Source organism: Scylla paramamosain, unplaced genomic scaffold (genome assembly GCF_035594125.1).
Source record: "Scylla paramamosain isolate STU-SP2022 unplaced genomic scaffold, ASM3559412v1 Contig36, whole genome shotgun sequence".
NCBI lineage: Eukaryota > Metazoa > Arthropoda > Malacostraca > Decapoda > Portunidae > Scylla > Scylla paramamosain.
In genome coordinates this window covers 499,869-527,584 of record NW_026973701.1, presented here as the reverse complement: position 1 = coordinate 527,584, position 27,716 = coordinate 499,869, and the positions used below count along the sequence as shown (strand labels likewise).

General features: G+C 44.6%; 2 protein-coding genes and 1 pseudogene across 2 annotated transcripts; 2 read left to right on the top strand and 1 right to left on the bottom strand.

The window, feature by feature from the left end:
* The window catches only part of LOC135097919 (Y+L amino acid transporter 2-like), an 87,523-nt pseudogene extending 60,179 nt beyond the window's left edge, over positions 1-27,344 (bottom strand).
* LOC135097914 (uncharacterized) lies at positions 1,883-11,533 on the top strand. The gene is made up of 5 exons (XM_064000039.1): positions 1,883-3,793; positions 3,894-3,989; positions 4,072-4,155; positions 4,256-6,534; positions 11,489-11,533. Exons 1-5 carry the CDS (start codon positions 3,469-3,471, stop codon positions 11,531-11,533), a joined length of 2,829 nt encoding a protein of 942 aa, XP_063856109.1. The 5' UTR covers positions 1,883-3,468.
* On the top strand, positions 14,703-15,598 carry LOC135097917 (uncharacterized). Its single transcript, XM_064000042.1, has 2 exons — positions 14,703-14,850; positions 15,018-15,598. The coding sequence occupies exons 1-2, from the start codon at positions 14,811-14,813 to the stop codon at positions 15,521-15,523; spliced, it is 546 nt and encodes a 181-aa protein (XP_063856112.1). The 5' UTR covers positions 14,703-14,810; the 3' UTR covers positions 15,524-15,598.
* Positions 27,345-27,716: the final 372 nt, after the last annotated feature.

The window sequence follows — 27,716 nt, the reverse complement described above, 5'->3', positions numbered from 1 at the left end:
CGCCATCCATTGTGTTTCTTTTTGTCCACATTTCTTTAAATAATTTTTTTTTGTTTTGCCTTAACCAGTGCACAGACTGGGGGCATGCCCAACTCTACCATGCAAACATCATTGTTTGTCGTTTTTCTTACGCCAAGAAGTTGTTTTATACACCATTTATACTGTTTTTCTATAGGCTTCGTGACTCCATTGAGCCAGGATTCACAACCGTACAGTAGCGACGACATAAGTGCAGCATCAAATATTTTTTTCTTAACTATAAATGGCACATCATTATCATTATTAATGAAAGATATAAATTTCAAAGTATGGCACATCTTCATATTAGCATGTAACTTAATTGCAGTTGATGGAGAGCCATCATCAGTAAAGGGACTTTCTAGATAAATGTAGTGATCACAACAACTAATAACATTATTCTCACTAGTTATATTTTCCTTATCTTCCTTATCTCCATTCAACGCCATAAATCTCGTCTTGTTATCATTAATGATCATACAACGAGTGCTGCAAAACTCTTGTAAAATTTTTATCTTACTTTTCATTCCATCTGGAGTTGTTGATAACAGTATAGTGTCATCCATCATGACTAAAACATGCAACCATGCAAGGAAACCATCCACAGGACATCGTTGTTTTAACATGTGTATCATTTCATTAACATAAAGGATAAACAGTATACAAGATGTGGGTGAGCCTTGAGGCACACCAACGGTGGTTGCGATGACAGCAGTTCCCGCCACACTATTCGTACATCTATACATTGCAGCCAAAGCTAAGAGCATAGTAACACCACATCCCATCTTCTTCAACGACATAAACAAATCAAACCTCGGTACACAATCATAAGCTCTACTGAAATCCACAAATGTAATAAATAGCTTCAGTTTTTTCCTTCGAGCAATATCCATCAGTAGTTGGGAAATTGCCACCAGGGTCGCCTATCCTTATATGGCAAGCCATGACGGCCCCCCATTTCATGGGGGCCGTCATGGCTTGCCATATAAGGATAGGCGACCCTGGCGGCAATTACCCGGGAGTGGCGATCCATTTCAAGATAGAGACCCTGGCTGTAAATAGGGTGTTGGGGGATGGGAGAGGGGAGGGGGGAGGGGGGAGGGGGGAGGGGGGAGGATGGGGTTCCCGCCCCCACCCCCAGGAGCGACTCTGATGGCATGCCATATTGCGAGTGTGGACCTTATCAAGTTGCAATGGGGAAACCTGACAGCAATTTTCCGTAGACTTCAGTGGCAGTCCATGTCAGGATGGAGGCCCAGGCTGTAGATTAGTGGGGGTTGGGAAGGGGGTGATTCATGACGACGACATCAGGGGGGTGGGGGGGGGAGGGAGGGGGGAGGGACGCTGACGGCGACACTGACGGAGAAGAGGTGAGGGGGCGTGCGTCCTTATGCTTCGGCGACGATGGAATGACTAAATGAATCAATGATGGTGGGTGGAAAATAATTGAGTGAAAGGAGGGGGAGGGGGGAGGGTGTGGACTGGCGGCCAGACGTGGAAGTCGCCACACACACGCGTGGCTAGGGGACTGTGACGGCAATGCCGTGTAGGTCGCCCTTTCACGTCCCCCCCACCCCCAACCCACCCACCCAGGGGCGACTCTGACGGCAAGCCATATTGCGATGGTGATCCTGATAGCAATTTTCCATAGACCCATGCTTGGGAAGAGGGGGGTGATTCACGACGGCAAACACCAAGGGGGGGGGAGGGGGAAGGGGGGGGAGCGGGACGGTGACGGCGACACTGACGGAGAGGTGGGGGGAGGCGTGCGTCCTTATCCTTCGGCGACGATGGAATGACTAAATGAATCAATGATGGTGGGTGGAAAATAATTGAGTGAAAAGGGGGTGGAGGGGGGGAGGGGAGGTGGGGGTGGGGGGGGACTGGCGGCCAGACGTGGCAGCCGCCCGCCACACACGCGTGATTAGGGGGACTCTGACGGCGCATGCCATAGAAGTCGCCCTTTCCCTTTCATTCACGGAATCCTGGAGGGTGGGATGACTGAGTGTTGCCATCACGCGTTCCCTCCGACATCTCAATACATCCCCTATGGTCAAGGTCGTCGCGACAGCCTCACGAGGTTCCGTTACCTGTCCATCCTTTTTACCTGGAGGAAGCGTCTGTGACGGCCAGGGCGGAGCGGCGGCCTCTTCCACTTTCACCGACCGCCAGCGGCATGGCTGACGTAATACTTATGTCGGATGGCGGTCTTATTACTATCATTATTATTATTATTATTATTATTATTATTATTATTATTATTATTATTATTACTATTATTATTATTATTATAGCCGACACGTGCTCCCTCCGATATCTCAGTACATTCCCCTATGGTCAAGGTCGTCGCGACTATCCACGCCGTACCGCCATAATCTCCAGTCTGCCGACGTATATATGTCATGAAAAGGTAAAGTTTAAAGTCAGTCTGTTAGTTGACAGGGTTTAAAAAACATGTCATTGAGAGATAGTGACGATATATACGTATACCTATCTTCTCTTGCAGGTGGTAGGTCATTTCCCAACAACACAACAACAGAATTTGAAAACAGAATCTTACCCATTCATTTAGACACCGGCAGGGATTATGAAGTCGGCCTGTGTAATATTTTATTCCCTAAATATTTCTACTGCATTACGGAAGGGGATCCAAATTCTAGTATATCGTTCTATGGTCGGGTTAAGCAGTCAGACTTTGATATGTATGAATATAATATGTATACCTATCTACCGGAAAGGAATATCATCTCCAATTTTACCGATAAGAACATACCGGCCATAACTAAGGCGATTAATGGACAGATAGTGAGAGAACTTCAAGCAATCTTGAATGACTCCTTTAAGATCTATTTCCCTTACTCGGATATCATTTATTATGACCACGACTTGGAGCGGGTCGTTGTGAATAACGCGATTGTCCCTCCTAATGACGATCGTATTTACAGTGATATAAGTATAAAATTTGCATCGCATATAGCTCGCATTCTGGGTTTCAATCCAAATTTTCGCTACACCGTCTACTTTCAAAGATCTGGCGATGTCATTTCATCTTCCAGCGCGAGCGAAGCTTCCTCCTCATTACCCATAAAATTATTCGCTCAATACGTACCGCGAGCTGATGCAGGGACGGATTATATGTACGTTTATACCGACATCATTTCTCCCTCGCGATTTGGTAACCAACTAGTTAATATATTAGACGTCATACCACTCCCCGGCGACAGCACCAGTAAAGGTGCGAATTCAGTTACGTATAAACCACTTTCTGTATCAACTATAGAGAGTGTGGCTATCAAAATTGCTAATCAAAGAGGCAAACCTATTCAGTTTGAAGATGGGGAAAACAGTGTTACTTGCGTGTTACATATAAGACCACGTTAACTTTGCGTCTCGGACGTAAAGTTTTGAAGAGAATCGATCAAGGTGGGATAATGGGTGGAGTGGAGGATAATGAAACAGGCAGGTGTTGCCTACTTCCGAGGCAAGTCACGCACCTCGCGACCATCTGCGCGGGAAGCTTCAGTGTTTCCCCGCGCGGCATGGCGGCCGGGACAAAGTGTTGACAATGTTATAGAAAAAAAGAAAAGAAAAATGGGTGTTCATTGTGGAACAGCAGAGGCGCGGCTTTTATGTGAAGTGTGTGGGAGATGGCACACTAATCCATCCTGTCCCTCATGTGTGGAAGACCAGTGTGATTTATGCGAGCGGTGTGGACTTCTGTTTCCACATCCACCGCCAGAACACACCTGCGAAGTTGGCAATCCTGCTTCTTCTGGTAAGCATTATTACTTATTTTGGCGGGAATGTATAATAATAAAGATGAAATGACTGTCAATCTTTACAAGTTTGAGCTCTGAGCACATCTTCCTGTACAGGCTCACACTCGATTGAGGTTGGACAGAACGGCGGCGTAGAAGGCCCACGTCGGCGGACGTCACAAGGCGACATCCCACGCGGAGGCGGGGGAAGAGGTGAGAAAAAAAAAAAATACTACAAATAATAAAGCAATAAATACGGTGCTGCCGACACTACTAATATTCTTTTTTTTTTAAGACTCGCCACGGCCGGGACCGAGTGGATTATCGGGGAACGTATTCAATTCTTCCGAGACTTCAAGTCCTTCACTACCTACACAAGGTAAATATCAATTCAATAATAATAATAATAATAATAAAAATAATAATAATAATAATAATAATAATAAACTGTCGCTGCTACTTCTATTTTTTCTTCCCAGACACGCCACAAGCGGAGGCGGACCACGATGAGTGCAGCATGGCGGGAGAGTCGGCGGATGCAGACCTTGACGAGCGCGGGATGCCGGAAGAACCGCGGTTAATTGACTCGAGGGAAAATTTTATGAGGAGCTTCACCAGACATCAATATGACATACCTGATCATGTAAGCAGAGATCCACTCGGTCTACTTACCGAATACAGGGAGTTCTTTATACGGGAAATTAGATCATATTTCACGTCACACGGCTCGCCATTCCCCCCCACCCTGAAAATATTTTCACACATTTCTCTGTTACTAGTGAAATTCTCTACCTTAGGGGAGGATGAACATCGAGTCATTCATATTGCTTTTAGAGCACGACTGATCACCTATCAAGATGTGTCTGACCTTGTTGATTTATGGATCCATCAGCTGAACAGTCGGCTGGAAAGCCTTACCAGCGAGACTGAAGGATCTGGTTTTATCATTTCAAGAGTACAGAATTTTTTCATCAATTATTGCTTGCACGTCGCATGTAGTGGCATAGGAGATTATGTTGCTTATCCTAGAGGCGTGCGAGGAGGGAATGAAATTTTCAATCCTGATGGCCGACATTCATCCTGTGTTATTCAGTGTTTGGCGGCTTTCAGACTTCATGCTCGAGGTGTACCTTGGAAAAGAATTCCAAAAATATTACGGAGACGGCATGGCGGAGAGAAATACGTCACGCGCGGAAAAGTAGACAGTCCAGTGACTTGGGAGAACTTGAGTCAGTTAGAAAGGTTAAATCGCCTGTCTCTGGACGTTTATACACTGACAAAAAGCGGTGAGATATACTATTTAACATTATCAAGAAAAGGCTCGCGGAAGTATAAAACTGTAGTCTCACTCCTTTTACTAGGTGGAAAACATATGACGCTCATTAAAGACGTGGAGAAGCTGCACCGGAAATTGACGAGAAGCAGCCCCACCCCAGAGGGTCATCAGTTTTGCAAAGTATGTTTCAGCTCAGTTCCCAAGTCTGTCAGTTTGAGCGATCACGAGTGTCACTGCGACTTCACTCAAACTCTTCTCTTTCCAGGTGACGGTGAAAAAGTAAAATTTAAAAATTTTGCCTACACCTATCAGCCTGCATACTTAGCATTTTTTGATTTTGAAACTATGATAAAACCTAAGGAGAATAGGAGTGTGATAGCTGAACATGACCCAATTGGTTACTCGTATCTCATCATCAATAGGCATGGAGATGTCGTGGAAAAGAGAAGTTATTTCGGTGAAGATCCCGTGAATAATTTCATTGATAGCCTATCCAATGCTTGGGGAATCATCAAGGAAAGTGTAGTTAGCTATCCAATTAGCATGTCTGCGGAGGATGAAGCCCACTTCAAACGTCAGCGTCACTGCGAGCTCTGCCATCAACCCTTTAATGTGAAAACCCCACCTCATAAACATCACGACCACTCATTACCACAAAATAATTACAAGGGGGCTTTGTGCGCGCGATGCAACCTCCAGTGTCGTGACATGAGGAAATATCTCATCACTCTGGCACATAATATGAGCTTTGACGTCTCCTTAATCATAAAAGACCTTCACTTGCCAGAGTCGCACGTGGACATCCTTGCCAAGTCAGAATCGCATTTATTGAAAGTAAGGATTAAGGAATTGCAGTTTCAGGACACGCTTTCCATTATGAATGCTGACCTCGGTCATCTCGCTCAGAGTCACGTGCAGGCGGGCTATAGCACGCGTTACGCCCAGGAAATGGTGAATTACCTCCCCGAGGATGTAAGGCGTGTAATTTGCACTCAAAAACAGTTTCTTTGTTATGAGTACATCACCGACCTTGGCCGCTTAGAAGATCGACAATTGCCACCTCGTGAGGCATTTTATGACACGCTCAAGGGGAAGGCCCTGCCACCTGGAGAATATGAACACGCTCAAAGCGTGTGGAGTATGACATCCTGCCGCACTTTAGGCGATTACATAAGACTGTATTGTGAGATTGATGTGGGATTATTAGCCGACACATATCTCAAATATAGATCATACCTGCATGAATTTTATGGGCTGGACGTGACACATTACGTGTCACTGTCTTCTTATGCTTATGACGCTTTTTTAAAGTCGACAGGCGTTCAACTTGATCCACCTTACGATCCTAACATGTATCACCTGATCAAAAGAAATGTACGAGGAGGCTTTGTAACTTGCGTCAGGCCACACCTGCAGTCAAACCACCAACCCGACGGCGGACCCGGCACCTATGTGTTCTATCTGGACTATAATTCATTATATGCAAGCGTTATGTCTTCCCCCCTGCCTATGGGTGACATCAAAAAGCTTTCTCAGTCAGAGATGGATGATTTTTTTGAAGTTGGCATCCAGAATCATGCGACAGATGGCGACGTCGGTTACTGGCTGCATTTAGACAGCTGTGACGTTTCCCCCGACGTAGCTCGGATCACGGACGAGTTCCCTCTGTGCCTCGCACACATGACTATTACAGAAGATGACATCTCACCGTACAGTAAAAGACTGTTAGAAGCTGAGGGTCGTAAGCTGGGGAGGAAAAATCGTAAACTCGTGGCCAGTCATAAGGGACTGAAAGATCATCTCATCAGTCTGGAATTGCTGCAACTTTTACTCTCACTTGGACTGGAAATACAATGTGTTCATGCTATATATAGGTTCAGACAGGCTCCATACCTGAAACCTTTCATAGAAAGGAACGTCGCTCAGCGTAAAAATGAGACGTGCGCCATTAAAAATCGCATTTGCAAACTGATGTCAAACGCAGTTTATGGTAGATCCATGTTATCTGAAGTGAAATATGGCCTCCAGCAGAAATTAGTGACAAAAAGAAAGACTTTCCTGAAGTATGCAAGAAATCCATCCTTTAAAAGGGTCCACCAATTAGGCGAGGACCGAGTCATATGTGTCAACAGTAAGAATACGATTAAAATCAGGCAGCCAAATTACTTGGGATACCATATTTTAGAAGTGGCAAAGAAGTACATGTACAACTTTTGGTATCGTGTCATCAAAGCTAATTATGGGGAGAGAGCTAAATTAGCTTATGAAGATACTGACAGTTTCATTTTCAGTCTGCACATACCTACAAACTTAAATGATGAACTGAAACATGGACCCATGGCAAATTTTCTCGACACCAGTAACTTTGCTTCAGATCACCCGTGTTTTAATGGGGAGCGGAAGGGTCAACTAGGCTTGTTGAAATCTGAAACCGGATCCACGCTCATCAAAGAGGCGATTATATTAAAGCCAAAGATGTATTCGCTGCTGTTGGAAGATGACAAGCAAGTATCTCGAGGTAAAGGCATTCCAACTCACCTTCAGCAAAATATATTGCATCAGCAGTATAGGGAAACACTTAATAATGTCGCATGTGGGATGGTGGATTGCTATAATATTAGGAATGTGAAAGGACAAATTTGTACCACTCGTATGCGAAAGCGAACGTTGTCACATTTTGACGACAAGCGCTTTCACGTCGATGGCTATACCTCAAGGGCGTATTATCACCCCGACAATGATCCGCGGGAAAGAGATGTGGAGAATGAGATGGAAGAGGAGGTGGCGGTGGATGTGGGGGAGGTGGAGGTGGATGAGGAAGAGGAGGAGGAGGAGGAGGAGGAGGAGGAGGAGGAAGAGGGGGAGGAAGAGGGGGAGGATGGGGTAATGAGTGGTCTGTGGCGTGATCGGGAGAGACTTTCCGCGGCATTATTCACATCATGATTAAGGGGTAGAGAAAGAGAGGACGCAGCTGCTAGCAGACACCCTTCATGTAATGTAAAAAAACATTTGCTCTGACCACGTAGGCTAAGGAAGAGGGGGAGGTGGAGGATGGGTTGTGTCGTGATCGGGAGTGGCCTTCCATGACATTATTCACGTCATAATTAAGGGGTGGAGAGAGACCGCGGCCGCCAGCAGCTGCCATTCATGTAATGTAAGAACATTTGTTTTGAGTATGGAGTTAAGGAGAGGAATGAGGAGATTGTTCATGTACTGTAAGGACATTTGTACTGCCCACGTGGGGATAAGGAGGATGAGGAGGAGGAGGTAATGTAAGAACATTTGTACTTAGGTTAAGGAGAGGGGGGAGAAGGGGGGGAGGTTGAGGAAGAGGTGTGGGTCGGGGGAGATCCACGTCATAATTAGAAGGCAGGGATGAGGATGCAGCTGGGAGGTTAGTTATGCTGTTACCTACATGACCATGTAAATAAAGGTTAAGTAATAAATACTGTAAACATATCGTAGCGTCTTTTAGTAACCCTCTGAACTTAACATGGACAAGACATTTAGCGAAGAGATGCTGAATCTCTTCAGATATCCTGCACGCATAATTATTGCAGGTTATACAAATTCCGGCAAAACACACCTCTGCAATAAAATTATAGAGAAATATCAGCATGGATTTAACAGAATTATCATTTGTGGCGTCTCATCGCATTCGCTGCAGCAGAATTCCCCTTTTAAAGATAAGGTCGAAGTGCATGAGAAAATTATTGATCCCGTGATGGATGATAACAGTCCATACGCCGACCCGCAAACGCACACACTCCTGATATTAGATGACAATTTCCTCACGGCTGGCAATTCTCAAACGATAGCAGAGGCTTTCACCAAAGGGAGACATAAAAATTTGTCAGTTATAATGATAGCACAGAATGTCTTTTTCCCCGGAAAGTATGCTAGAACGATAACTTTAAATGCCTCACATTACATTCTTATGAAAAACAGAGATATATATCAAATTGAATGTCTGGGCAGGCAACTTTATGGAAGGGAGCGCGCCAAACACTTTGTGGAAATTTATAAAAATGTCGTGCTTAGACGAGATCACGGTTATTTGTTGTGTGATTTATCCCCGAACGCACCCGAAGAAATTCAACTGCGCACGAATATTGTGGATGAGTCACCCTGTGAGAAAGTCTATCTGCTATGAACGCCGTTTTGGACGAACTTTACCGGGATATGACGAATCCTGCGGCTTTAGGAGGTGTGCAAGCACTCTACAGAGAGGGGAAGAAAAGGGATAAGAATCTAACACTCCGCGATGTGAGGGCATTTCTGCAGGGCAACCGCACTTATACGCTTCACAAGCCGACACTGAAACGTTTTCCGCGACGAAAAATTCTCGCTCCTAAACCGTCCGTCATTTTAACTTGCGATTTGGCCGATTTTGCGAGGCTGCACAGACACAATGGCGGCGTCCGATACATCATGTTTTGCCTGGACGTTTTCAGCAGATACTTGAAAGTGGCAACGCTGACAAGTAAATCCGGACACAGTAGCCTGCAAGCGCTGAAAAAAGTTCTAGAGTCGGGGAGTTTTACAGGCGTGTCGCGTCTTTTTACCGATCAGGGATCCGAATTTTATAATCAAGCAGTGAAAAAATATCTAACTTTGAAAGGTATTACCTTGTATTCCAATTACTCGCGTGAAACAAAGGCGAGTTTGGCAGAAAGGGTCATCCGAACCATAAAGACAAAAATATATAAATATCTCACGCAGAACAACACACTGACGTATATTAACGTCTTGCCCACCCTAATAAATACGTACAATCACACCCCACACCGCGGTTTGGGCGGCAACCAAACGCCGGCTCAGGTTCACCGCCTCCGCGAGCTGTCACAAGTCAGGAAGCAATTTAAACGAATGTATTTAAATCGGCCAAGGGGAAAGAAAGTTGTCAGTCATAAATTAGACGTGGGAGACATTGTACGCTTGCAACGTGCTTCCCGAACGCAATTTAAATTCAATAAGGGTTATACCGTCAACAATACCGAGGAGCTTTTTAAGATAAGTCGTGTGGATTACTCACATAAAATCCCTATTTATTTCATAAGGGATTTGGCGGGGGAGGACGTGACCGGCGCTTTCTACAGGGAAGAATTAATCAAGTCCTCTCTTCCCTCACATTACCAGGTCGATATATTACGATCGAAGGTCGAGCGAGGTAAGAGAAAGTACTTCGTCCACTGGCGTGGGTACCCAGATAAATTTGACAGCTGGATAGATGCGGACGACTTAGTATAAGATATGGATGAGGAAAAACCATTGATATTGAAGTACAAGGATTTGGTTTTTCTCCTCTCGCATGTCACCCCTAAATTGCGGAAGCAGGTCTTGCAAAGTTTGAATAAGCGCGAAGTCAATTGCATCTCGGAAATATTCGCCAACTTTTTGAAGAGACGCCTGACGGACGACGATACCATCATTAACCGCCTGAAAAAATTCAAGAGTGATATTCGCACTGTAGCCTTGAAGAAGACGCCCGTGTACAAGAAGAAAGCGATTCTAATCTCCAAACGAGGTGGTAACATATTGGCCGCGTTACTCCCGATAGCCGTGTCGGCAATAACAAATTTACTACAGAGATGAAAGAATATTGTTTAGTTCCCGTCTCAGTTGCCGAGAGGTGTAAGTTTAAACCGACCGACAGCGCAACTCAGCACCGATTCACGTCAAAACAAGTCAAGAAAAAAAAAAAAACTTCACTACCGCTACCGGCCGCCGCCCTCCCCGACGCCGCCACCGTGACGCCACCACCACGCGCACCTGTCAATCCACCCTTGGATGATTTGATTCGAGTTGCCGTTCCTCCTTCCTTTAGAGAATATGGTTTATCTCTCTTGAAATTATTGGAGGGTAAACCTGGGATTTCATGGGATGAGCGCGGTAACTTACTTCCACCATTTTCTGGCATAAGCGTGTTTGATCTCATACGAGTACTCGGTCACGAAAAGGGGGCCGCGAAAAGACTTTCACCCGATAAGCGTCCATTATTATCACTGCTACTTCGCATGGCGCAACTCCCCGCGGATGCCATCAGAAATACGACTCAACGAAGTAAACTGATAGGTGGCGGGGTCGGTGACATCTGGGAAGCATATTAAATGAGAAAGCTCCCCATCTTACTCTGTAAACGAGTAAGTACATCAATAATACATGAGAGCACGTGTTAGGCGCGTCAGGGGTGCAGGCCCACGGATGGATAATTGATGAGGGTTATGGTCAAAAAAAGGTTCACCCCCCCCCTAACCCACATCCCCTAATAAATAATACGTTCCCCGCCCTCCATCCCTTCCCACCAACAAAGGAAAAAAAATAACACCTGCGTCAATTTGAATGAATAAATTCTACTACGCAGAAGGTGTAATATCGACCAATACGTGTGAATAAAGGTCTGCGATGACACATTTCCCCCTCACTCCCCTCACAGAGGGTTCAACGTGTGGATCAGCCCTCCAATTACTCGTCAAGATGAAGGTGGTCGAGGGCAAGCTGACCGATGGCATCTTCCGCGACCGCCGCTGTTATATCATTTATTCAGTAAATGCCGTCTCCACCGAACCGAGTGGGATTGCGCGGGATCTCAAAACGATTTACCCATACGAGAATACACATGCAGCTAGAAAGAGACTCTACTCGCTTCATCGGGCCACGGCAGACACGAGAGATGACCCAGGACGTATCATTATCCACGCGCCTCCCACAGGAAGCGTAAATCTCCCTCACCTGGTGGCCTGCGTGACTCAGTATGGTTGGGGCGAGGCCGTCGAGGGAAACGAGAAGGCGCGACAGGCAATCGCGACGTCGAAGGATTTGCCTTACGTGGAAGGACTCAAGATGGATACAAGCGTGAATCGACGTCAACACTTCCAGAATTGCCTGAAAAAGATTGCCCTGCTAGCCATGGCGAACGCTGAAGTAGAGCAAATTATTATCCCGGAAGGACTGGGATGTAGAGGTCGCTGCCAGGATGAGTGGAAGAATAATTACCTGCCTATGGTGGAAGGGCTGGCGCAGCGACTTCAACCTTTTGGAGTTGAAACTATTCTGGTGAGGAAGTCTGAATAACTATATCATGTAAATTTTAAAATAAAGTTGATGTGTGTTTGACAAATCGAGTATAAATGTATTCCTTAATTGGGGTGACCGTTATTATTTATTTTGATCATGGCGGGAGCAGCATATCAGACAGAAATAAATAGCTGGTGATTATGCTCGACGTCTTATTCATGACGTGACAACCATCATGACGAGAGCGTTCACACCTCCCACTCGAGCGGAATACGACTTGCTTTTTACGCAAAGCAAAGGTGGAGGTTTAGACGACATCCGGGTTTTTATTCCACCCCATTCAAGAAGAGGTGGCGGTCTATTTTCCGTTTTGAGTGGCTTTGCTAAAAGAGCAATTCCCTTTCTCATGCGCACTGTAGCACCCGAAGCGCTCCAAATGGGAAAAGGTTTATTAACAGATGTTTTAGAAGGGAAGCGACTTCGCGAATCATTAAGAAATAGAGGTGTTGCAGCCGTGAAGGGTGTGGGGGAAAGGATAGTTCGAGGCGGACGAGTAATGAAAAAGAGGAAAGTTGGAGTCGGAAAAAAAAAAAAAAAGAGAAAACCACCAACCAGGCAACTGAAAAGAAAGACTTGCTATAAAGCAGATATCTTCAATATTTAGCTTAGTCGCAAAGATGACTCATTACGGTCCGGATGTGCAGGGTGGAGCGACCTCCACCCCCCTGAGCAATTATCTGACGGCCGTGAGTGAGAACTTTCCGCGGGTGAATCGCTTGCATACCATCGAATCGTCAGTCGCTGCGAGGGGAAAGTTGGACGTATTACCCGTTAATTTAGACGCAAATGCTAATAATCATGCGGGGATCAACGATCCTTACATTGAATTTAGACTGCCTGGTATTCCAGGGCAATTTTTGGATCTATCAACGCTGTCTCTAGAATTGCGAGTTAGCGCGACGAAGGCAGACGGCGCGCCACTAGACGATGACGATCACGTCGTTTTTAGTAATGGTTTGAATAATACGATGTTTAAGTCATGCGCTTGTTATTTTAACGAACAGCTTGTGGAGTCATCCTCTTTGTTCAACTATCACGCCTTCATTAAAATGATTACAACAATCCCTCAGGATAAAATTGACTCTATCGGTCGCGTCGCCTTCTACCACCGCGATTATGATGGATCAAAAGGCATAATCAATAAATTTGATGAAGACTATTTCACGGGAGGGAATAAAGACGAGAAACAAATGATGAAAGATTGTAAAACGCACGGCATTTCGATGACTGCGCCTTTGTTTTCGGATATATCAAGTCTGGACGCTTATCTGCTTGACTCTGTTGATGTGAGAATTCGATTAGAATTGGCTAACAAAACATGGATTCTTAATTCACACCAAGATGCCAGCAGTTTCAAATTTAAGCTCGAGATGGCTAAGTTATGGGTTGACCGCGTCACGCCACATCCGCCCGCCTTAGAATCGTTAAATAACTCCTTGACTCGAAATCCAATGCAATACACTTTTAATAGAACGCTCAATAAAACGTATGTGTTAGCCGCCAATCAAACGTCTTTGATTGCCGAATTACCTTTCGCGCAAATCATACCTCAAAATTTGACCATGGCAATAGTTGATATGGACAGCTTACAAGGCGTAATTGATAAGAATGGTTTATATTTTCAACACGCCGATCTGTCACATGTACATATCACCGTGAACGGGGCGACCATTTATAACGTTCGCAGCTCTTTCCCGCATCACGCGTCAAAATTGTTTTACACGACCCTTGAGTCACTAGGATTGGACACGCGTAATTCCCTAACATTTGATGCATTTAATAAAGGTCGGACAGTATGTTTCTTTAACTTTGTGACGGAGGACGTGCACAATGCCATCCCTCTGGATAAATCAGGAAATCTAAGAATTAATCTGTCGTTTGCCAAGGGACGTAATCACAACCGCGTCATAATGTTTTTCGCCGACACTACTGGCGTCATAGAAATTGATCATTATCGTCACGTTCGCTGCATTGTCCGCGCATAAGCCGTCATGAATGCACGTGAAATACAGGCCGGTCTAGCAGGCATCTTGGGCGATCGAGTTTATTTTTTAGGCTGTCACGATCATCGCCATGTGACAGATCTGATAAATCTTGCCAGAAAACAGGTGAAGCCATGCGTTTTCATTCTAAATACATTGAGTGACTCAAAGACCATGGGCCACTGGATTACTGTTTATCTTAATTTTCAAAGTCAGACCATAGGCTATTACGATAGCTATAACTTGCATCCCAAATACAATTCCGCTGTCTTACATCATTTTATGCAAACTTGTCCACATATGAAAATTAGCACATTAAATTATCGACTTCAGGGGTTGAATTCCCTCGTGTGTGGCATTTATTGCATGTTCTTTTGCCTTCTACTGAGTTGGCATACATTAAAACGTGCAATGTGCATTATTCACGCCACCTTCAAAAAGCATCAATATCTATATAATGACAAAAAAATTACTCGTATGGCATACGTAATATTTCGTAATATGCCGCATTGCATGCCTACGTTTTGCCCAGCCGGCAGCCGGGCGAGATGTCGTAACATCTGTAAAGCGGTAATAAGGTAGATTGGGGGGTGGGGTGGGGGTGGGAAAGGGGGTCAATATGGGGTAATTGCTGACGGATAAGCGTCACTTCGCCATCACCTCTCAACCCAGTCGGACGTCGAAGCCTCATCTCCAAGAATGGAGCAAGCTAACAAACATTTCATCTTGAGAACTGCGGGTGAGTACGCCATTACCTTGCACGGCATCTGACATCTTCACCATTGTAAATTACATTAACGTTCTTTGCCAATGAATAAGAAGAGGGAGAGTGGGAGGGGAAATAAAAACTTTTCCATTGTTCTCATCGTTTTTTTTTTTTTTTTTTTTTTTTTTTGTCTGTTACAGAACGCATCTCTTTCCGCTTTGATATCTATCTGGGCGATGCTGGGGGTAAGCGAAGCCGTGCTGACCATGAGGATGTCAATGTGGAGAAAATGTCAGAACCTGCAAAGAAGAAATTGATCTTTAGTGATGACGACATGTCGCCACTGCCGGCCAGCCCACCTCCTGACGCTCCATCAGGACAGGAGTCGCAACAGCAGCAGCCGGCATCGCAGTCGATTCCGCCACCTCAGGAGTCGCTGATGCCACCTCCGACCGAAGCACAGCCGCAACGGTCAGATGAGTCGACAGTAGGCGGCAAAGAGGGTCAGGAGGTGAAGAAGAAGTCGCAGGAAAACAGAAAAAAAAAAAATATTCCCCCTAACACGCCAGAGGACGACAGCACACCAAAACTCCCCGTTGCTCCAGCCGCCCCTCGTAAGAAGCTGGTTCCTAGAGTCATTAAAACTACGCCCGTCATTGACAGCGATGACGATGATCTCTTCGCCTTCAATTCGCAAATGTTTTGAATGAAAGAGATGTATTTGCCCTAATAAGCAATGAGCTGTATTTGTCCTAATAAAAATAAAATGTTCCATCGACTCTGCATAACCTTTCTAATAATAATAATAATAATAATAATAATATTAATAATAATAATGATAGTAATAAGACCGCCATCCGACATAAGTATTACGTCAGCCATGCCGCTGGCGGTCGGTGAAAGTGGAAGAGGCCGCCGCTCCGCCCTGGCCGTCACAGACGCTTTCTCCAGGTAAAAAGGATGGACAGGTAACGGAACCTCGTGAGGCTGTCGCGACGACCTTGACCATAGGGGATGTATTGAGATGTCGGAGGGAACGCGTGATGGCAACACTCAGTCACCCCACCCTCCAGGATTCCGTGAATGAAAGGGAAAGGGCGACTTCTATGGCATGCGCCGTCAGAGTCCCCCTAATCACGCGTGTGTGGCGGGCGGCTGCCACGTCTGGCCGCCAGTCCCCCCCCCCCCCCCCCCCACCTCCCCTCCCCCCCTCCACCCCCTTTTCACTCAATTATTTTCCACCCACCATCATTGATTCATTTAGTCATTCCATCGTCGCCGAAGGATAAGGACGCACGCCTCCCCCCACCTCTCCGTCAGTGTCGCCGTCACCGTCCCGCTTCCCCCCCCTTCCCCCTCCCCCCCCCCTTGGTGTTTGCCGTCGTGAATCACCCCCCTCTTCCCAAGCATGGGTCTATGGAAAATTGCTATCAGGATCACCATCGCAATATGGCTTGCCGTCAGAGTCGCCCCTGGGTGGGTGGGTTGGGGGTGGGGGGGACGTGAAAGGGCGACCTACACGGCATTGCCGTCACAGTCCCCTAGCCACGCGTGTGTGTGGCGACTTCCACGTCTGGCCGCCAGTCCACACCCTCCCCCCTCCCCCTCCTTTCACTCAATTATTTTCCACCCACCATCATTGATTCATTTAGTCATTCCATCGTCGCCGAAGCATAAGGACGCACGCCCCCTCACCTCTTCTCCGTCAGTGTCGCCGTCAGCGGCCCTCCCCCCTCCCTCCCCCCCCACCCCCTGATGTCGTCGTCATGAATCACCCCCTTCCCAACCCCCACTAATCTACAGCCTGGGCCTCCATCCTGACATGGACTGCCACTGAAGTCTACGGAAAATTGCTGTCAGGTTTCCCCATTGCAACTTGATAAGGTCCACACTCGCAATATGGCATGCCATCAGAGTCGCTCCTGGGGGTGGGGGCGGGAACCCCATCCTCCCCCCTCCCCCCTCCCCCCTCCCCTCTCCCATCCCCCAACACCCTATTTACAGCCGGGGTCTCTATCTTGAAATGGATCGCCACTCCCGGGTAATTGCCGCCAGGGTCGCCTATCCTTATATGGCAAGCCATGACGGCCCCCATGAAATGGGGGGCCGTCATGGCTTGCCATATAAGGATAGGCGACCCTGGTGGCAATTTCCCAACTACTTCCATCAACACTCTGAGTGTTACCAGATGTTCCACACATCCTCTTCCTGGCTGACTCCCCGCCTGTTCCCGGTGAGGCACAAACCACTGATGGAGGCGAGCTGACAGGACCATGTCATATAATTTTGCTATTGTATTAATAACATTAATTGCTCTATAATTACTCGGGAGTGCTTTAGACCCACGTTTATATATAGTGAACACTTTTGCCATTATCCAACTAGTAGGGTAAGATGGTATTCCTGTTCAGTTATATTGCATGACTGTGAACACTATGGAGGCACACTATTAGAAAACAGACATACAGACAGACGGAACACAGCTGTTTCTATACTGGACATGTTTCATAACCAGTAAAAAACAATAATAATGCCACGGTGGATTACCTCTTGAACAAATGTTTCAATAAAAGTCCTATGGCTAAAATTCAGGAGGGTGGCTTCTGCCCTCAAACTACAAGCTATTAACTTTATACTCATGAGTGGAAATACCTTGAAGGGGGAAAGGCTTTCGACCGCCCGCATGCAGAAGGGGAACTGCACAGAAAGAGCAGGACAGACGCCTCGTTTCTGGACATAATTTAGTTTCCACCCAAATGACACAAGTTTTCTTCGTGTTATTGTTGAACCGAGTTGGTTTATGCTGGACACACACACACACAAACACACACACACACACACACACTCTCTCTCTCTCTCTCTCTCTCTCTCTCTCTCTCTCTCTCTCTCTCTCTCTCTCTCTTTCAAAGGCAATTTCGGGGTTATCTCAATCTTTCTTTCCCTTTGTTGTTTCTTGAAAATGAGATGTTCATGTAAGGCCTCCCTCCCCTTCCCTTCCCTCCTTTCACTCGCCTTCCTTCAGTCATAAAGCAGGAAGGATGTTGGAAGTTAAGACGATGAGATTATTGCAGCCCGTATGGATTATGTGGATTTATGTATACCAGCTCTCTGTCTCTCTCTCTCTCACTCACACACACACACACACACACGCACTCTAGGTGGACCGTCAGCCACACACAGAGGACAACTGTAATTAATCCAAGGCCGCGACGCTTCTATTGTCTGTAGATTAATGGCTGCCTTGCTCTCCTCTCCCCTCATTCCCCTCACTTTTGCCTCACTGCTTCCTCTCTTACTCCAGTTCACCAAAGTTACAAGCGTCCTCTAATCCTCGCTCCCTGTTTTGTCTTTAGCGTCTCATTCTGTCACTTGCTTTGACTATAAATTTCTCTTTGTTTTTCTGTTGTCCAATTTTGCGTCACGGCACCACCTTCAATTTCTTCTTTCAATATCGTGTTTCACATTTTTTTTTTTTTTTTGACTGCTCTTCATTCGTTCAGATTTTCTTTATTTATTTCCCACATTCGTACATCTCCTGTTCTCATATCGTTTTTTTTTTTTTTTTTTTTCCCGTCGCCATCTTGTACGTAAACTTAACTTGCGCAGGAGTTACAATTACTGTCTTTTCTTCTTGGCATTTCCAATTACAAAAGTTTCCTGTTTTGTCCTGAACGTTTTCATCCTTTTATTCTCATTGTTTTGTCTTGTGTTTACTTAATTATTTCTGTCTGTGTCTGTCTTTATGCCTCTCTCTCTCTCTCTCTCTCTCTCTCTCTCTCTCTCTCTCTCTCTCTCTCTCTCTCTCTCTCTCTCTCTCTCTCTCTCTCATTTGTTTCCATCTCATTCATCTTCCCTAGAGGACAAACCTTCGCTCTATTCCTCTATTTCCTCTTCCTCTTCCTGCAAACCAATCTTCTTCTTTAATTCCAGATTTCGAAAACAACGATAATGATCTGTGTGAAAGAACCAATCGCCTGTGTGTGTGTGTGTGTGTGTGTGTGTGTGTGTGTGTGTGTGTGTGTGTGTGTGTGTGTGTGTGTTTTCACTATCTCATCACCATCACCTTCAACACTCATCACTCTCATCACCATCTTATAACCACTACAACCGTCACCATCTCTCACCATGAAGCACACTCCCCACTATCTCTTTCACCACCATTGCCATTCTCCACCATTCCTCTCTCGCTGCGCCATCACATGCATCACTGCTTTCAAATCTAGCCCCACTTATCACCCCCTCCCCCGTCAGCGCCCATCACCATCCCTCACTTTCCCCTCATCTGTTTCCTGTCACAACTCCTATCGTCCTATCTGTCACTTATAATCACCAGTATAATCATACCCTACTCATTGCTGGTCCTATCACGTCTCATCCTCCTCCATTACGTCATTATAATATCACCGCATCATTATCATTAACATCAAATTTACTGGATTTCTCTCATCGACCATTTTTCTCCCCCTATGATTCCCAGAGAGAGAGAGAGAGAGAGTGCATAACTTTTTAAAACGAGAACAATGGTAAATCAAAATATAGTTAATAAAGATGAAGGTAACAAATACGAAACATACCAAAACAAGGCCAGACCTGGAATGCCTCGCCACAGAAGACGCTGATACGCTACACACGAGTCGCAAGTCAGTACCACGTTGTGTAGCTGATGGTTCCATGCATAGCCACCGTACTGTGAGAGGGAGGCAGAAGGCTGGGAAGCGGAAAAGGAAAGAGGGAGAGATGATGGAATGCAAACTGCAGATGACCTCTCTTTTACCACTTCTATCTCAGCCTTCAAGACTCATACTCCATTCTCTCTCTCTCTCTCTCTCTCTCTCTCTCTCTCTCTCTCTCTCTCTCTCTCTCTCTCTCTCTCTCTCTCTCTCTCTCTTGTTTTGGTGGTATGCTATGAAATGGACAGGAGAGTTAAAAAAAATGATTGAAGTCAGAGAGAGAGAGAGAGAGAGAGAGAGAGAGAGAGAGAGAGAGAGAGAGAGAGAGAGAGAGAGAGAGAGAGAGAGTAAACAAGAGAGATCATAAGGGGAGGACGTGGGCGGGAGGCGTGAAGGGACGGAAAGAAAGGAGGGAAGAGAGGGAAGTTAAGGGAGAGTAAATGGAGAGGAAATGGAGGAGGAGGCAGGTGATGAGAGGGGAAATGGGTGAGGGGAAAGCTAATTAAGGAGCAGGAGATAGTGTTTACTAGGGAAAGTTGAAGGAGTGGGCTGTGGAAGCTACGAGAAGGCTAGGGAGGAGGAGGAGGAGGAGGAGGAGGAGAAGTGGTGGTGGTGGTGGTGGATGTGTGATAGATGCGGGCAAAGGTGGAGGAAACTAAATGATATTCCATCTTAGTTTAAAATAATAGTTTTTTTTATTAGTACTCCTCCTCCTCCTCCTCCTTCTCCTCCTCCTCCTCTTCCTCTTCATCCTCCTCTTCACCGTCATCATGTACTATTTTCCAACAGAACGAAAGTCTCCACTAATCTCCTTCATTTATAATCCTTGTTGGTGACTTGTCCTCTTTATTCTCTCCCAGGAAAGCTTATATTTCAGTCCCTCTTATTTTTGTAACTTCCGTTTTCTTTCAGCGTCGCTTCATATTGCCGTCCTTACATATTTTCCTGCTATTCAGTTCAGAATTAGTTTAGCTTAACTCAAAACATAACAACCACTGGCCAACGAAATTATTCCTAAAACAACCAACGTTTATGAATATTGAAAATTATTCGTTCCATTTAGTATGATGTAAATTAGTCTCTCTCTCTCTCTCTCTCTCTCTCTCTCTCTCTCTCTCTCTCTCTCTCTCTCTCTCTCTCTCTCTGCGGTAATGATAACATATCTTGTAGTTGTGTCAAAGTATCATTCATTTAATCTCTCTCTCTCTCTCTCTCTCTCTCTCTCTCTCTCTCTCTCTCTCTCTCTCTCTCCTACCTACTAAACACGCCACCTACAAATTCTCTCTCAATATACCACGCGTATAAATAATCTTCCACCTTGTATACAGCTGCCATCAATTTCCCCCTGCAAGCTGTGAGTTATCCCGCACTCTACGCGCCAGTAATGAAAAATAAGGAGGCTGTGGCGTCCAAGTTGGTGGGAGATGCATCGCGCCATCACATGCACACAGTGACACGGCACGAGCAAGGGGAACGTGTGTGTACATGCTGCTTCGTGTTTGTGAGTTATGCGAGTTTTCTTTGGCTATTTTACTGTGTTAATGCTGCAGTTTATGACACTAAAAAGCACTGTATGTAATTATAACAGGCATTTACGATAAAGAAAATAGATCAATTTTTTTTTTTTTTTTTTCACGGTAATGCGCTAAACTTTGCAACACAAAGTACTGCACACAATTTTAATAATCACATACGTATGTACAAGACAGCAAATTACAGTAGAGGAATTTTTTTTTTTTCCATTATGTAATGAAGGGAAGGAAATGAGAGAGTAGTTCATCATACAAAGCTGTGTGTCATAAGCAGTGAACAAGCTTAATCACAGACCTGTTATCAAAGGCCACACTGATAATTAGTCTGGCTCAGGTTTTTTTTTTTCTTTTTCCTGTGGATGATGCAGAATCCTTGCTAAATAATAATTAAAATCCCAATAAAGACCTAGAAAACTACAATGACTATTACTACAGGCTGTGAAATGTTGCGATAAGACGTAGAAATGTTTGATAATGTTGTGCGTCCTCATCCAAGTCAGATTCAGTGGGGACACGTTCTCTCTGGCCGTCCTTGTCCACATGTCACATTCGGTGCAGTTCAAACTGAAGTAAAAAATGCACCAGTTTTGTTCGCGTGACAATGGTCAGGGTCAGACTGCGCTGTGTCTTGTGTCTCCACGAATACCTCTGGCTGCTTCAATTGATTGGTTCGTTTTTCTTCCTCTTTTTTTATTCATTTTATTTATTTACTTATTAATTTTTCTTTTTTTTGTTATGGTTAGTGGAAGACATGCCTGTGTTAAGTACTGTGACAGGTGGGGAGGTGTCGTGATGCACCTGTACTCCACACTCAGGTGATGAAGTAACAAATATACATTCGTACCTTAATAACAAATCGTAATTTAACCACTTAATCATAGCGACAAAATAAAAAAATAAAAAAAGTAAATAAATAAAAAAAATAAAAAATGAATAAAATTAATGATCTAGAGTTGAACAACAGTGCGTTATGTAAGTCAGTAGATAAATGACAGCTTTGGTAGCAAGATAAAAACAAAAAAGTGTTGCAGTTTTATACGGTAATCGTAGTGAATATCCTTCCCAACATGAAAAAAAAACCCAATGGCTATGTCTTATATGAATTAATTTTATTTACTCCACCAGCCGTTCCTTGGAATCCACTCCACGGTGACTATAACAAGTTTGCATTTGCTCCGGTTCCTAATACTCTCCTCCTGCATACTGGATCCCTGTCGCCCGCCCTCCCCTTATCTCCCTGAAGCATTCCAACACTGTCTTGCTATTTGATGAGGCACTACACACTACTTTAGTCAGCACAACACTTCACACACAGTTAAATATCCTTATTTCCACGTGTCTGATCCTACCGTAACAATATACATGAATACCCAGTTTTATGTGTGGCAAGAGGACTCTTCTATAAATATTATAAGAAGGAATAAAAAAAAAAAGCCGTAGAGGACAAGAGACTTTATGGCGCACAATATTTCACAGAGATACGAGTGTTCATTTTTCCGTGTCTCTTCAGCATACATACAGATGAGGGGCGCTGCACTAAGGGGACGTGACTAGATGAGCGCGGGTAGGGTGGCCATGAATGCGGTGGAATGGTGGCCCTGATGGTGGTCAACCACCCATTAAGTGTTCCCCGCCCCTCAACTAAGAGAATGAAAAGCAAATAAAAAACACAATTTTTAAAAACATTGACCCATAAATAATTCACCGTTACATGGACACTTTTAAGTCTCAACACACTGCCGGTGGCTGGAAGCACCACTGATGCTGAGGCACGCTAAAAAGGCAATCAAGGAAGGTCAGTACCCCTCTACACTAGGAAATTTAAGCTTCCGAGTATAATAGCAGCTTGGTCTCTCTCTCTCTCTCTCTCTCTCTCTCTCTCTCTCTCTCTCTCTCTCTCTCTCTCTCTCTCTCTCTCTCTCATGGTATTAGTGCACCAGGACTCCCCACATGTGCACTACACGTGGTGATGGCGGCACGAACGGAATGAATTAAATAGACGAGTTAGTCGGCAGCCAATCATCGTATTATCAAGGCTAATCAGGTTGTCACTCCCGCATGTTTTGGCAGACTAACGACCCTCACTGAATTAAATATGAGGATCACTTATATTTCTTAACTCTTACAAACACAAGGTCTCGTACTGGAGCCCTCTGTTCTTGTGTCATGAGGTGTGACGATAACAAGCTCAACTTTGCTTTTCATTTTTTTTTTTTTTGTACCGCAGCAGCAGCAGATGAATACTCTAGCCGGTATTTTCATTTTTTCAATGTCTGCCGTTTTCTAGAATCTTTGTCTTATTTGACCTACTTTCCACTTTCCTAAATGACCCAGGTGACCTCGTTTCTCCCATTCCCTATTATCACCATATCCGTAAAAATGTCCTGCCTTTCTGCATCACGTATAGCTACTATTGTCAACACCGTCCAAACTATACGTAACTTCCTAACTATTTTCCCTGTTTCCTGTTCTTCTCTGAAAGATAATAATTGTGTTCACCTTGACGCAAGTGCTCTAAGAAATATGAGGCACCATTCTTGTTCTCTGTAAAACAAGTGTATTTGAGAAAGCATTAAAAAATATACCACTTTAATACTGTAAGATTTCCTAGTCATATCCCATTGCAAGCACTTCTGACCTTCTGTAAGATTCATTGAAGACATCATACCAATATCAACATCACCAAGTGTTGAAATTACAAGGATTAGGTAAAGACAATCAGTCACTGCTAGCATCCAAACTAATATTATATTCCTCTCCCTCCTTTGCATAATTGATCTTTCCAAGCTTATGATGCAAGGCTGAACCTTCAATATAAGCAAGTCGTTACAAGGATTAAATATATCAAAATCACATGAAAGGGGAAGAATGACTGGCTTTCAATATCCTTCTTAAATTAGTAAGCTTGTTCTTCTTCCTCACACTTCCACAAAATAAATTTCCACAAATAAATGACCAAAGCGACATTAAATTAACTAAAGTAAAATCCACATAAATAAAATACTAGAAACACGAAAAAAAACCGAATTATTCTCATTCCCAAAGTTGGATTCTTCTAATATAAATATGAGAGAGAGAGAGAGAGAGAGAGAGAGAGAGAGAGAGAGAGAGAGAGAGAGAGAGAGAGAGAGAGAGAGAGAGAGAGAGACACCCCATCAACCGCCACTCGGCAGGATGTCCACTGTCCACTACCCAGCAAGGCCACGTTACAAGCTCCACCTCACTGTTTACTCTCACTCCACTCCATTAAGAGAAAATTGAACTTGTGTGTACAGTAATGTGTGGCGGGGGATTACTGAACAGAATATTTGATACAGTTGAGGATAATGCGCGCACGCACACTCGCGCACTCACACACACACACACACACACACACACTCATCTCTCTCTCTCTCTCTTATATGGTAAGCATGAGACGGTGATAGAAAGAAAATGTAGAAAGAAAATGTAGTGTGTTCATTACTATGGCGTCCCCTTGTTGTTACCTATGCTAAATTGTCTTGCATTTCAAGTTATGGCTTTGGGAAATGAAGCAGTGAATGGCACGCCCACTCGCTGCCTCCCTTAATGCAACACCTCGCCTCCAGTTGATCACGGGGAGGGAAGTGAAGTGTTTGTTATGCTAACTGATCCATAATGCAAACTGTCCACACACAGGGGACGATTAGCGGGAGTTGCTGATTCACTGACTTTGCTGCAGCGTCTCAAGTCAACCACACGGTAAATCAAATAATAATATAAGTAATACAAGTATCCTATGACAATTTTAAGCTAACCTAACGTAACCCACAAATCAATAATTCAATCAAACATTAATAATCTGTCTCTTAACACAAGCTTAGCTTAATCTAGTCAAACCTATCTTCCAACATGGTGACTTTAGCCTGTCTTAACTGATCACTTTTTTTCTCTATTGTAAATGGGGTAATGATTAAGGACAACTAAATTTATATATAAAAAAGGTCCAATGAGGTGTCAATCCCCAAGGAAAACGAGCCAGAAGGATTAACCAAAACTAATATACAAATTCTGAATTAAGGATGCGAGTGTATTAGGTGCATGAAGTAGAATTGCGTTAAGGAAGTCAATTGTGACTGCCTCCCCTGTGTTGTGAGACAACCTAACAGGGAAACGTTGAGGGAGGTCACCGCTGGGTAGTTGATATGTTCAAGCTCAGCCTAGCCGAAATTATCCTGTCCCCTAACATTTCCCCATCTCCTAATACAAGTTTATCCTAACCTAACCTACATAACAGTGAGTGGGCAGTAATGCAGAAGGTACACAGCTGGACATGACAACGCACAACTTTCCCTAAGCTCTCCCGCCTCATCATACATTCCCTTAGTGCCTGTATCACAGACCTGCTCACTCCAGACACTCCACAACATAAACACGCCTTTCATTGCTCAAGATGAAGTGAAAGCAAGCATGTACCATCACCATTATTAAAACTGGCCATGTTTATCACCATTCGCAAGGCTAGTGTTAAAGAGAATACGCATGCTCGCATACCTGCCAAGTAAACAATCCAAAGAATAATATGATGCCTACGTAATCTACTGCGCGCTCTCTCTCTCTCTCTCTCTCTCTCTCTCTCTCTCTCTCTCTCTCTCTCTCTCTCTCTCTCTCTCTCTCTCTTCCACATAAATAATTTATATTTCCACATAAATAATAAGTAATCAGTAAGTAGAAAAAAAAAAAAACACCAAGCAGCATTATTTTTCTCCCCAGCAGACTTGATCATGTCACCGATGATGGCGACGCGCACCTCTGCCAACACACCCAAGACATCACCATCCTCTACAAAAGGTACTGTCGAAATGGAATAGAAAGTAAGAGGCGAAGAGAGTGCGGATATCCATTTTTCAACAACGCAATCGTGACATAATCTGATTTACGCTAAAATGAGACTTGTTGGGGGGAACAGTTACTGCGCAGGTGGTTCTCCACCAGCATAGATAACCACCATCAGATCAATCAGTACTACACCACTGCTATAGTATCTTCCTTACTTAATAGATAATGCCAATGGAACAGTTAAGCTGAACAAACACCAAATAAACACCACAAAGTAACGAGCCAGAGGGAGCTTTAAAAGTCGAGGAGACGAGATCCTTCTAGCCTTCTCCTCCCACTTTAATCATCATGAACACGTATCTTTTATTTCGAAAGTAGAGATTCAGAATAAGATTTGCACGTGCTTCTGTCACTTCACACATAACAAATAAGCAGTGCTTATGGCAGAATTCCATTAGTCTTATTACCTACGTGTTATATTTGCATCGACATTGAAGGGTGCCAACATATCCGAAATAAGATTCAGCGCTGGTATATATTGTAATGCCTCAAAAGTACATTTTTACAATCTTCTTCACTCTGAACAACAAAATGAATGAAACGACTAAATACAGTAGTGAGTGGTACGGCAGAACATCGTTTAAGACACACTGAAATATAATATACGAAATAGAAAATGGAAGCAGAGCACAGATGTATCGCAAAGGTTGGTACTCCTGTCCGCTACCGCTTGTTCCGTCACTTCGCTCTTCCGATAGTCACCACCACCACTGTTTTCCCACTGTAACGACCAGAATACTGGGCCCGATTTGTACTTAGTAACGTTGTAATTGCTTGATAAGTATGTATGTAATGAGTGGATTCACGTGGAGGTGGGGAAGCGAGGGTGTGCGAGGTGATTTACGAACCTGCCGAAACAGGGAAGCCAGAGAGCAGCTGCCCGCCTGACCTCTCATGCCCTTGCCTGCCTACCTCCACCAGTACGCCTATCCGCCTATATTTCCTATATGCATTGTTGTTTACTCGTCTTCGTGAAATACAGCTAGAGAGCGTGCGTGTGGCTTTTCTTCCTGCCCCCCTACTTCCAACGTAACACCACTCCCTGCAATCACACCTACCTTGCACATGTACGATATTGCCTCTGGGATCATTAAGTTTAATAAGCAACAAAGCATTAACATTAATTACAACTCCCGGAGAGCTTCAAGAGTCAAGACAAGACGCAAGCAAACAAGCCTACCCACTAACTACTCGCATAGTTCTCTCACTCCTTCACCTCAATTTAACTCATACTACGGTGGAAATCGAGACAAATCTCACCTTCTATTTCCACAACGTAAAGGCCCACACGTCCATCACCATATATCGTCACGAGGGTTCTTTCACGCTCACTCAGTACAAAGCAACAGCACTACGCATCGCCGCTGCTACCTGAGACTGCAGGGAGGCGCCGGCGAATGACTGCGGCTTGTGCCCACCTGTGACGTAATTCTCGGATGGACATGTGCAGGGCTACCAACTCTTCCACCACGACGAAATATATACGAAAGTATATATTGAACCATGAAACAGACGCAAAACATCAATTCTCGTCAAGCCTGAGAAGGTCATTCAAATATCATTAAAAATAAACGGGAAATGCTTTGAAAAGTAAGAATCTCAACAGATAGAAGGATTGGCTGACTGACTTTAAGGTTAGAAGGAAGAGGAATTGGAGGAAGGGCTGGTACTCCTGCCTTTCCTCCACTCTGTCCCGCCCTCCTCCCTCCGTCCCCATTCCCTGCCTCTCTTACGTCCTCCTACATTCCCTCCCTACGCCATCATTTCCCCTCCCTCCCTCCCTCCCTCCCTCCCTTCCTCCCTAAATCTCTAAAGGTAAAATATTCACGAGATGTTATTT